Below are 12256 nucleotides of genomic sequence, written 5' to 3'. Positions count from 1 at the left end.
CCTAGGCGCCGAGAAAGACGTCAACCGTCTCAATATCATCGTCCCCCGACGCGTGGACGGAGAGAAGGCGCTACCGGTTCTGCATCAGTCCCACTACAACATCCTTATTCGTCGATGCCGCAGGGGTACATGCCCAGCCCTCCACTTCATATGCCAAGCCCACCAGTTTATATGCCATCTCCGCAGGGTTACATTCCGAGCCCGCAGGGTTACATTCCTAGCCCGCCAGGTTACATGCCTAGCCCGCCAGGTTACATGCCTAGCCCGCAGGGTTTTATACCATATGGAGGTGCATATACGACTATGCTTAATGATCCAGCATATGCTTCATATGCATCTTATTTGGCTGGTGGTGCTTCTCCGCAGACACCTCAATCTTCATCTGGATCACATACATCGATGCCAATGTTTCCACAGTTTCCACAGTTCCCGGGGAGCGGTGGGATTGTTACTAGCACTCCTCCAGGGTCGTTATTTTATACAGGCCCTTCAGCGTCATCTACACCAAATGAAGAAAATGCTGCTGATGATGATAGTGAAGATGAGGAGACTGAAGAACAAGTTCCACGAAGAAATCCTCCACGAAATAGGCAACCACCGCCATGTGGAACTCATTCGAGACGACGACATCGGTGATCCAGTTATATTTAATGTTATTTAAATAATTAAATTTCAGAATTTTATGTAATTTGGTTATGTTATTTAAATGTTTCATGGTTGTTACATACATATTTTTTAATGTTATTTTTTATTCACATTTAACATTAAATGTTTGATAAATGTTTTTAAAATACAAATTATATTATTCGAAATTTAAAATAAAAATAAAAATAATATTATTCAAATTTAAATTTAAAATATAAATTATAGTATTCGAAATTTAACATTAAATTTTAACTTAATATTCCAATTGTATTCGAAATTAAAAGTTATATTCCAATTATAGTTCACAATACTTAAATTGAAATTAAATTTATCCATACATATGATTTTATCATTAACATATATATTAAAACGTATACATTAAAATCAACTTATGTTGAGTTCATCGATCGACGGAATCAACCAAGAGGGGGGTGAATTGGCAATTTATTCAATGTCACATTTCAATGCTATTGAGGGACTCAGGTATATGAATTTGAGTTTCCGCCCATAGGAAACGAAAGAGACCCAAATGAGATTCAAACTTGGCTTACAATTGTACCAGATCCATTGCTATTGAGGGACTCAGGTCGTCCAAAATCTACTAGAATACATTGTGATATGGATATTCGGGAGAAGTCAACAGAACAAAAACGATGTGGGCATTGTAGAAACATCGGGCACAATAGAAAAAATGTCCAGCTCTGTTATCATCATATAACCGTTAACTCTTATGTAATTAAAGTTTTTAAATGAATGTTTTTATTTCTAATAATTTAATGTTATTGCATTTATATAATTTGTCAATGTATGTACACCTAAATAAATTTTTTTAACTTTTAAATACATAAATATATTTAATATAATTATTTAATATAATATTTAATATTATTAGTTATAATTTTTTCGTTATAACTTTTAAATTTATTAAATTAAATTTTCAATAAGACTAATTTTATAAAATATGTAAGTCTTGAAGATTAAATATGTAATCATACTAATTTATTAACTTATGCATCAATATTTTCGTTAAATATTGACTAGATTGATAACATTTAAATAATTAACTTATAAAATTAATAGATCGATAATCAAAATCAAAAATACTCGAAACTTGATAATTCTTACATTATAATCGAAACATTTTACATAATATATTATTAATTTATAATAATAATAAAAATAAACTATTTATTATAAAACAAAATACGTGTCTGCTGAGTTGGCAAAGGCGCGTCCCCGGGGACGCGCCTTTCACACGTGGCATCCAACTCAGCGAAAAACACGGGTAAAGCGCGCCCCCGGGGACGCGCCTTTGCCAACTCAGCAGAAAGGGTATTAGTTCTGGAAATATTGATCAAACGGTGTCAGAAAAGTAAAATTCAAATCAAACGGTGTCAGTTATGTAAAAACCCCACAAATAGACGCATTGCATCGTCAAATTCCAAAACAGTTGGATTCGGATGATAGAAGAATCTGCTAGGAAAAGTTGCTCTTTCTTTTTTTAGGGATTGAATGAATCTTCTTAATCTGCATGTTATTTCATATGTACTTTATATGTATCATATTAGCAATTTTAGATCTGACCCAAAGTATAAAAATATCGGGTATGGCACACACTTTATCAGACACTCTTGGGGAAAAGTGAGGTTCAACCTTCCTCTGTCAAACTCTTAGTATTATACAAACAGATAATTATTTGATTAAAAGTAGCATAAACACAATACCAATATCATATAATAATGCAGCAAGGCCTTTACCTAAGGCATCGGTGATCTGGTGAAAAGCTGGAAAGCACCATTTATGAAACCAATCAATTAAAATCAAATATTTTACATCTGCAAGCTCTATTTAAACCACAGCACTGAATGTTCAACCACTGCATTCGAGCATTTTTCTAACCAATGGCTTCCAAAGCTCTGCTGCTGTTTCTACTGGCAGCTTCTCTGCTAGTTTTAACGACTGTATGTCCATCTCTTCACTACCACTAAATACGCTTTTTACATTTTAGTTGGTGCTCATGTTTTTCATTTCTTTAGGTTGCTTCCAAGGAGGTGGGGGAGAACAATGAGGTGATTTTATAAAACATTATTCTACTGCTTTTTCTGTGTGTTTTGTCTAGTTTATATGAAATGAACCTTAAATGAAGTTGGTACCTGTTCTCTTTGTTTTCTAAAATTGTTGCATATCACGCTTCAGATTAAGGCTGCTGTTCCGGTCAAGCCTCCCACTGTATCACCACCAACCAAGGCCCCTACTCCCCCATATAAGCTTCCAACCCCAGTACCACCAGTCAAGGCTCCATCGCCATATAAGCCACCGTCTCCAGTACCACCAGTCAAGGCCCCTACACCACCATATAAGCCACCGTCTCCAGCACCACCAGTCAAGGCCCCTACACCAACGTATAAGCCACCGTCTCCAGCACCACCAGTCAAGTCCCCAAAACCACCGTTTCCAGCACCACCAGTCAAGGCTCCAACTCCTTCACCACCAGTCAAGCCTCCTACTGTCCCATATAAGCCTCCGACTCCTGCACCAGCACCCCCAACAAAGACTCCAATTCCAGCGCCAGCACCCCCAACCAAAGCACCAACTCCACCATATAAGTCGCCTATCCCAGTGCCTCCAGTTAAGCCCCCTACACCACCTTACAAGCCACCGACAACTCCTACACCTCCTTACAAGCCACCAAGTCCACCATTGCCGCCTGTAAGGACAAGAAAGGGTAAGAACTATTTCCCCCCCGCTTACCAGGGTTCAAATAAATCTAACATGAGCTTGTCCATAACTAAGGGAACCTTATCCTTACCTTTCTGACAATAACCTGTTGGAAAATTTTGATCGGCAGATTGCATCCCGTTATGCGGACAAAGGTGTAAATTACATTCGAGGCCTAACCTCTGCTTGAGAGCTTGTGTCACATGCTGCGACAGATGCAAATGTGTTCCACCAGGGACATATGGCAACAGAGAAATGTGTGGCAAATGCTACACCGACATGAGAACCCACCGCAACAAGCACAAGTGTCCTTGAAAATCCACGACGACGACGCTTCTGGAGGATGCTTTCTTATATGTAATAGTAACTTTGTAATAAGTTGTGAGAGTGGTGAAAATGAATGGTTTTCTTGTAGTGTATCCGTTTCTTATCCTACAGCTTATGAACTTGTCAAAAATAGTTTTTGTAACTGCAATTTGTGTCCTTTGATAATTTTAGTTGGTGTTGAATGAATAATCGACAACAGAGGCTTTAAATTTTAATCCAAAACTTTAATTTAACAAAATTAACTTCATCATTGGTTGACTTAAATAATTGATTCAATAAAATCGGAAATTAAATTATACCCCACTAAAAAAACAGCTTAAATAAAAAAAATAGTGCAATAGTGGAAAAATGACTGCCCCTTTTTCTCATTATGGGGTAAGGGGAGGAAACATATGATCAAAAGAAAGAAAGAACAAAAATTCCAATAACTGACTTCTAAAATGTATTTAAGTTTTTTTCTGAACTGAGACCAAGTAATTTTTGGTTTACAACAGATAAACCAAAGTTGATGAAAAAAATGGATGTAGGTGGGTTATTGGGCAAAGGATACTCGAAGCAAGGCAAATCAAACATACCCAGAAGACGAAAATGGGTGAAACCAAGGGAAACATGGCTGGTTCCTACTTGGTGTCATACTCCATGCCGTTCGCATGTTAAGCATCTTCGACATCTACTTCAAGACACCCATTGTTCACTGCATGGACCTCGTCTCCACTCGCTTCTCTCCTCCTGCCAAACGCCTTGTTCTTGTCGGTAAACCCTTTCTCTTCTTCTCCTTATACGCTTCTAAGATTCGAATTAGTTGATTCAAAAAAGTGTTTTTGGGTGTTGGGTGATTGTTAGTGAGAAATGGCTTGTTGAGCATGATGTAAATCTGGCAATTTAGCTAAATAGAAGTAAATAACATTCGGGGTATGTTAGTTATTTAGCTTTGAACTAAAAAGGCTAAGTTTTGATATGAAATATGAAGAGTTGGGTGTAATTGTTAAGCTTTGGTGAAACTAAATCATTGCAGCAGATGGTTGGATTTCGACGGGATTTTTAGAGCACCCTTTTTAAGTTTTGATATGAAAATATGAAGAGTTGGGTGTAATTGTTAAGCTTTGGTGAAACTAAATCATTGCAGCAGATGGGGATTGGGGAGTATCTCATGCTCGACCTCGTAATCAAGGCCTGGACATGTGGCTATAATTGCCGGCTTTTATGAGGACCCTAGTGCTGTTACAAAAGGTTAATGTTTTATGCGCTGTTGCATCGCCTTGGCGGAATTGACAAACAAATTTTTCCTTTCTCAAGCTTTTTCATTTTGATTGCAGGATGGAAAGCTAATCCTGTCGAGTTTGATTCGGTTTTTAATCGGAGTCGGCATACAATTTCTTTTGGTAGCCCTGATATTGTTCCAATATTTTGTGGTGCTTTGCCGCATAGCACTTGGGCTACATCTCCTCACGAGTTTGAAGTCTTCGATACTGGTCTGCTTAAAATTCTGGGAATGGCAAATCTCTCTTATAAATTATGAAACCGTTCTAAAAGCAAAGAAGGATACTTTAACAAGGGGGCTCAGATCAAACTATTCTTTTTTTGAGCTTTTGATCAAATACCTCTGCTAGTGATTTCGCATTTGCTTCTTTGCTTTCGGTCATACTTAATTTGTTTCTATTCCTATTAGATTACATTGATATGAAGACACTATATATGTTGAGACCATGCAAGGTTTAAACTAAATTGTATCACTACTCTTTATGTACATGGTTTTCTTGAAATCCTTAGATTGCAATGTTCACTAGTGTTTGTATTTATCTTTTGTGGTTTTCTCTCTCGTTTGAAGTTTTACACCAATTGATGAAAATGCAGATGCATCCTTTTTAGACTAATGGTCTTTTGATCAATTTCAGAACCTTCTGAATGAGTCCAATGAAGACCCAAAGTTGAAAAGGTTACTTGAACAAGATAATCTTGTTGTATTTCTGCATCTACTTGGTTGTGATTCAAATGGTCATGCAGATCGTCTCTTTTCATCCATTTATCTCAACAATGTAAAGGTTGGTGATCGAATTGCTGAACGTATATCTTCACGGCTGATCCTGGAATGAGTGACAAAGGTTGGTGAACTCTTTTATATACTTCACCTTAATTACTTATCTTGCTCTAGGCTGTATGACACAAAATATTTTGATATGACACCTAAGCTTGGGATCTTCTTCAAGGCAAGGTACTAAGGTGTGTTTACGAATAGGCTATCCCTTGGCCATTGCAAATTGTAACTTCACAATCACAGAGGAAAATTTAAATAAAATCAAATGAAAATGCTTTATCCCGAGTTTATTAAATTCCCAAAAAGAAATGAGACTTTTTTTAATATGCATAGTCCACAGTTTCACATCTCTCATTCGGACTTGGCTGTTAGTATCATGTACAGGTATGCGTCTAACACAGGTATATTCAATTTTTTTTTAAAGTTTTCCATGTATTTGGAGGGGCATATCCTCATAACCGTGTCCAGATACATCTATTGGGTGTTTCAACTTCATATCTTCCATTGATCTCGTCCTTGCCAATGGCTGCACATCAACCGACCGCTTACGATATTGCAAGTTGCACCTGCAGACTCATTAACTCAACCATGCAGATTAAATTGAATCTAGTATTCGTAAAAACATGCATTATCTTCCATCAATGGTTCCCCCCCCCTTTTTTTGTAGGTTTCTCAATGATTCTCCCATTATTTTTAGAAAATGCCCTCTTGTCCCGACTCAATTCTATATTCTTTGTTTCGCACAACCATTCCTTTTACTTTCAATTGGGTAGATCTCATTTTAAGCTCATGTCATCATGGTGCTCGTTTCACAATATTCTACGATTGAACAATATGATGCATGTCATGAGTTCTCCCTGGCCCTTTGTTTTGAAACCTGTGTAGATACGAAGCTGTCTTTCTATGGTGCATTTTGTCTCGTACTAATTGCATGGGTTCTACTCGAAAACTCACTTCTTTACTCGAGATAAAATCTTCTACTTGAGGGAAGAACTTGGAAGACAGTGTGTGGCTAGAAAACGATGGTAGATATTTGCAGCTGTCTGATATGAGAATTCCATTAACCTTTGTGACTCTTTCTCTACGTGTCAGGGAAATTTCGTTTATCCTTAGTTTTAATTTCATAATAAATTTAGTATAAAAGATATTATGCCATTAAATAAATTGGTTTATTTGACTGATAACATTACTCGATGATGAGATGCCAAGATTATTTCCAACGAGAAAGGGAACACGTCACCTTAATATTGTTATTTTTTATTAATCACTGATATCAAATATATTAATCGACTAATCTAAATCGGGTACTACAGAGACGAGGGTCATCCTCTATCCCAGTTTGTTCCATTCACAAACGTCAATGATTAAACCCATGATATACTTAAAGGACTTAGTGTCTCATTTCACTAAATCAACCGGTTGTTGATGATCTCAATATTGTTATTAAATAAAAAAATCGTTATATTTTTAAAATATATATATATATATATATATATATATTAGAGGAATAATTTATATAGAAAGCATTGTTAAAATAATGATAGCCTATTATTTTGTTACCTAAAACTATGAAAGATGAAACAACAAAACCATGATGCCGCAAAATTGAATGGTGATAGATGGGTCCAAGATGTAGGTGTGTTTTGAAATGGGAATATGAGCTGTTTTAGTATAACCCATCTCCCCGTAGGGACCAAGAAGCACATGCACACTTGACACCGGAATTTCTGGTCTATTTGCCAAATTAACATCTTTTTAGACATTTTTATATTAAAACTGAATCACACTATTTCTTTGATTGTATTCGTAATATTTATTTAATTTTTTTAATTATAAATAATATATACATATTTTATAGACCTTACTATTCAAAATTAAATCTCTTAAAGAGAACATAATTATTTACTATCACTTAAATAAATTAAATAACAGGTTTGAATCGAGTGAAACTTAACTTTTAAATATATAAGTGAATATTTAAATAAGACTTAATTATAAAATAAGTATTTAAATTATATCCGTTTTCATAAATAGGTGTTTAATTTTTTTAATGATTCATGTGCCTAACGTTATTAACGTTATCACTTAAGGTGTTTGGGTCGTAACTATCGTCAATTTTCTCTGTTAAGTGACACGTGTCACATTATGGTATTTTTGATTTAAAAAAATTAAAGATGTTATTATATTTATAAAAAAACAATTTCTCTCAAATTATAAAAAAATAAAACCCAAATCCCTAAAATCCTAAATCCCTAACCCACCACCGTCGTCACCCTTGCCGTCCACAACCACCACCACCATCGTAGTTCCTGTCATCTTCCTAGTCATACATTGTCATAGTTGCTTTCAATTAACCATCGAGATCGTGTGTGACCGCTATTTTCAACCTAGGGTTCACGGGGTACAAAATTTCAATTGGTCATCGATTGATCGCAATTTTATAGAGTTATTGATCTTTGGGGGGAGCTGAGGTCGGGTGGAACTTCATCTTCGGCGAAGACTAGCGATTGACGTGAGTTTAGGGGTTGAAATGAGGATTTTCAAAGTTTTGGGGCTATTTCATTTTTTATGTTTTTTAAATATAATTTTAATTTTTTAATTTTAAATAAATTTTTTAAAATTACCAGAATGTGACACGTGTCAGTTAATGTAAAAAATTAACGGTGTTTATTACCCAGACACTTAAAGTGGTAACATTTGTAACATTAGACACTGAATCATTCAAAAAAAATTAATCTCTTATTCGTGAAAAATGTTATACTTTAGACACTTGTTTTATAATTAACCCATATAATCTCAAACCCGTAGAAGCAACCTCAACATGTTGGATAAACTTATTAATATGCTAAACATTCCTAAATCACAATAACAACAACAACAACAATAAAACCCTATTCCCATATGCAATGGGATAAGGGGGAGGTAGGGTAGTAGGTTGCCCCCAATGCCTGGTTGAGAGCAACTTCTGTGGAAGACCTCAGGCAGTCAGAAAATTAAAAATAAAGGTAAAATGCAATGAATGTATAAATAAATAAATACATAGTTGAAACAACCTTCATATGCAGTCTACATATGCGCGTCTGTAATGGGAAGTAATCCCTACAAATAAATCTCTGCTTAAAAAGGCTATGCATATAGACAGAAACGTAAGACCCGACTAAAATTAAAAAGAGGAAACCTGAAGAGAATGATACATAGAAGTTAACGATAGCAAGCAACGAGAAGGAATAAAGTCAAATGAGTTAAAACCTAAACTAAGGTAATATTTCTTCGCTACCATAGTTCTAAACCTTCAAAAATTCCAATGATAGAAACGTATAAAAAGTAGAAGTCATTGAAATTTCTACAAAGGCATTAAACGCAGACAGAGGTGACAACCCCTATGGATGTAACCTACACTACTCGGTTACCCTGTTCTTAAGTCTCCATACTTTCCTATCAGAGGTCATGTCCTCGGTAAGGGCTAAATCCTTCAAATCAGATCTCAAGTTGTCTTACCACTTCCGCCTTAGTCGTCCTCTCCTTCTGGCACCGTTGACTGTAATCGACTCTACCCTCCTGATCGCATATGACGGTTGTCGCCTAAGGACATTCTCAAACCACCATAGTCTTCCCTCCCTCAATTTTTTGGATACAAGCACCACCCCCAAGGACATCCTAATAGCAGAGTTTGGTGTCATGTCCCACAGAGTCCTACCAAATGCCCATCGAAGCATTCTCATTTCTGCGGCCTCCATCCTCCTTATGTGATCCTTCTTGATTGTCCAACATTCTGATCCATACAACAGCGCTGGTTTTATTGTCATTCTATAAAATTTTCCCTTAAGTTTTAGAGGTACTTTATTGTCACACAAAACTCCGGTAGCAGCCCTCCACTTTAGCCATCCCGCCTTTATACGGTGTGTAACGTCATCATCCACACCCCCATCTTTATGTATCATAGACCCTAGGTACTTGAAACAATCATTTGAGGGGAGAACGTGTCCTTCTATGCATACCCCTACATCTTCATCATTTTGGTTCCCACTGAAGTTTGAACATAAATACTCTGTCTTTGCAATATTGATCCTTAGACCTTTTTCTTCCAAAGTAGTCTTCCAAGTAACCAGTCTACTATTTAGCTCAGTTCTTGTTTAAGCAAATAGGACAATGTCGTCAGTGAAAAGCATACACCATGGAACACCGTCTGGTATCTCACAATAGATGTCGTCCATAATCAAGGTAAAGATGTAAGGGCTAAGAGCCGACCCCTGGTGGAGTCCGATTTTCACCGGGAATGCCTTGGTGTCTCCAACTGTTATTCTGACGTATGTAGCAGATCTGCAGTACATATCACGAATCGCCCGGATATAAACAGTTGGGATCCATCTTGTTTTCAAGGTCTTCCAGATTGTATCACGGGGAACGCTATCATACGCCTTCTCAAGGTCAATGAACGCCATGTGAAGATCTCTATTTTTTTCCCTATATTTCTCCTTAAGCCGTCGAAGTAGATGAATCGCCTCCGTAGTAGACCTGCCTGGCATAAAGCCAAATTGGTTTTCCGAAACCCTAGTAACCTGTCTCAACCTAGCCTCTATCACCATTTCCCATAGCTTCATGGTATGGCTGAGTAGTTTAATACATCTATAGTTGCCATAACGTTGGGGATCTCCTTTATTCTTATAGATTGGTATCACCGTAGACTCTCTCCACTCCTCTGGCATCTTGGCAGTCTCTAAAATAATATTAAAGATATTGGTCAACACTTAACTCCCTCTTCTCCTAGGGCCAACCACACAGTGATAGGAATTTGATATGGACCAACAGCTTTGTCTCTCCCCATCTTTCTAAGAGCCATTTTGACTTCCTCAAACCCAATCCTAGTTGTAGGGCATTCATTGGCCGTAGTAAGATGGTCGGCTGACCCATCAACGATACTATCTCTACAGGGAGAGGCACCGTCATTAAATAAGCCAAAGAAGTAACTACCCCAAACCCTCTTAATATCATGATCTTTCACTAAAAAAACACTATTGTTGTCCTTAATAAACCTAATGCTACCTATATCATTTTTCCTATTCTCCCTAGATTTTGCTAGCCTGAAGATGCCGTTTTGTCCTTTCTTGGTGTCTAATCTCTTGTACGTTTCCTCGTATGCCTTATCATTTGCTTTAGCAACCGTTTTCTTGGCTTCCTGCTTCGCCTCCTTGTATCTTTGTTTAGCTCTCGATCTTTCTTCGTCGTCATTGCATTGTATATACTCCTTGAAGCAAGTTTGCTTTGTCTTCACCTTAGTTTGGACTTCGTCGTTCCACCACCACGATTCTTTATGCTCATTTACCTTCCTTGTCGAAAACCCAAGGGTGTTTTTGCCCACCTCTCTGATGGAATGTGCCATATTTTTCCATAACATATCTGCATTATTTGAGTTTATAGTTCCAAAACATGTATTAGACATAACCTTACTCCTAAAGTCATCAGCTGTCGCTCCATGTAAGTTCTTCTAAAGGATCTCAGGTTTACTAATTTTAGCTCTCTTGTGAGTGCTCCGCCTATGGCTTACGTGGAACACCAAAACCTTCAATCTATGTTGTGATGCACATGCCTATTCAGGGAACACCTTACAGTCAATGCAAGCCCACCGATCCCGATTTCGAACCAGGATGTAGTCGATTTGGGTACAACGTCCCCCGCTATGAAACGTAATCAAGTTCACATCTCTCTTGTTAAAGTAGGAGTTAGTGACTACCATATTGTGTGCAGTAGCAAATTCAAGCAACGTACGACCCTCCTCGTTCCTACTACCAAAACTGAAACCACCATGAACACCGTCATACCCGTCGGTTGCACTACCTATATGGCCATTGAAGTCTCCCCCTATGAAAACTCTTTGGTCCTCCGGAATGCTCCTAAGTACATCATCTAACTGATCCCAGAAGCAACGTTTCTCCCCCTCCTCTAGGCCAACGTGTGGGGCGTACACTAAAAGGACATTCATCACTTCCTCTTCTATAATAACCTTAATCATCATGATCCTATCCCGGTATCTACAAACTTTAACTATATTTTCCTTGAGCCTAGAGGATACCAAGATACCCACCCCATTTCTAACGTTATCTACGTATGAATACCACAACTTGTACCCATTACACTCTCTGGCGCGAGCCCCTTTCCACATAGTCTCATGAATACAAGAAAAATCTATTTTTCTATTATTAAGTACGTCGGTCAGCTCCAGCAGCCTAGCATTTAATGTGCCTACATTCAACGAACAAACTTTAAGTCTAGTCTCCTTGATACCACTCTGTCGAGCCCTCTCTCTATACGCCCTATGGGATCTAAAAGAAGGACATGACCTCAAGTAATCATCTAAATTTGAAGCTATGTGGAACTATGAAAAGGAATCCAAAGAAGACAGAAGGTGCACCAATAAACGCTAGAGAATTGAGGGGTGCTAAGAAGCCTAGTTGGTTACTTAATAGGATTTTAAGACAAATTAACACTATCTTACTTAACTTAAGGCCAACAGCTAGAAACCAATGTTTGGAT

At 37.4% G+C, this 12256-nt stretch overlaps 1 protein-coding gene and 1 long non-coding RNA gene across 6 annotated transcripts; both read left to right on the top strand.

Moving 5' to 3' along the window:
- Positions 1-2511: 2511 nt before the first annotated feature.
- LOC120118770 (gibberellin-regulated protein 14-like) lies at positions 2512-3838 on the top strand. Of its 5 annotated transcripts, none has more exons than XM_039138758.1 (5): positions 2512-2606; positions 2682-2714; positions 2842-2940; positions 2986-3370; positions 3494-3838. In XM_039138758.1, the coding sequence occupies exons 1-5, from the start codon at positions 2547-2549 to the stop codon at positions 3676-3678; spliced, it is 762 nt and encodes a 253-aa protein (XP_038994689.1). In that variant the 5' UTR covers positions 2512-2546; the 3' UTR covers positions 3679-3838. The 5 variants fall into 5 exon arrangements, with proteins under 5 accessions (XP_038994689.1, XP_038994690.1, XP_038994687.1 ...); XM_039138759.1 differs by having other exon boundaries at positions 2842-3055; positions 3200-3370; XM_039138756.1 differs by having other exon boundaries at positions 2697-2714; positions 2842-3370.
- A 1000-nt stretch (positions 3839-4838) lies between these two features.
- LOC120118620 lies at positions 4839-5754 on the top strand. The gene is made up of 3 exons (XR_005515770.1): positions 4839-4920; positions 5007-5162; positions 5545-5754. It is a non-coding gene; the product is annotated as an uncharacterized LOC120118620 (long non-coding RNA).
- Positions 5755-12256: the final 6502 nt, after the last annotated feature.

This window comes from Hibiscus syriacus, unplaced genomic scaffold (assembly GCF_006381635.1).
Source record: "Hibiscus syriacus cultivar Baekdansim isolate YM2019G1 unplaced genomic scaffold, ASM638163v2 tig00110328_pilon, whole genome shotgun sequence".
In the NCBI taxonomy this organism is placed as follows: domain Eukaryota; kingdom Viridiplantae; phylum Streptophyta; class Magnoliopsida; order Malvales; family Malvaceae; genus Hibiscus; species Hibiscus syriacus.
This window is presented reverse-complemented; position numbering and strand designations above follow the sequence as displayed.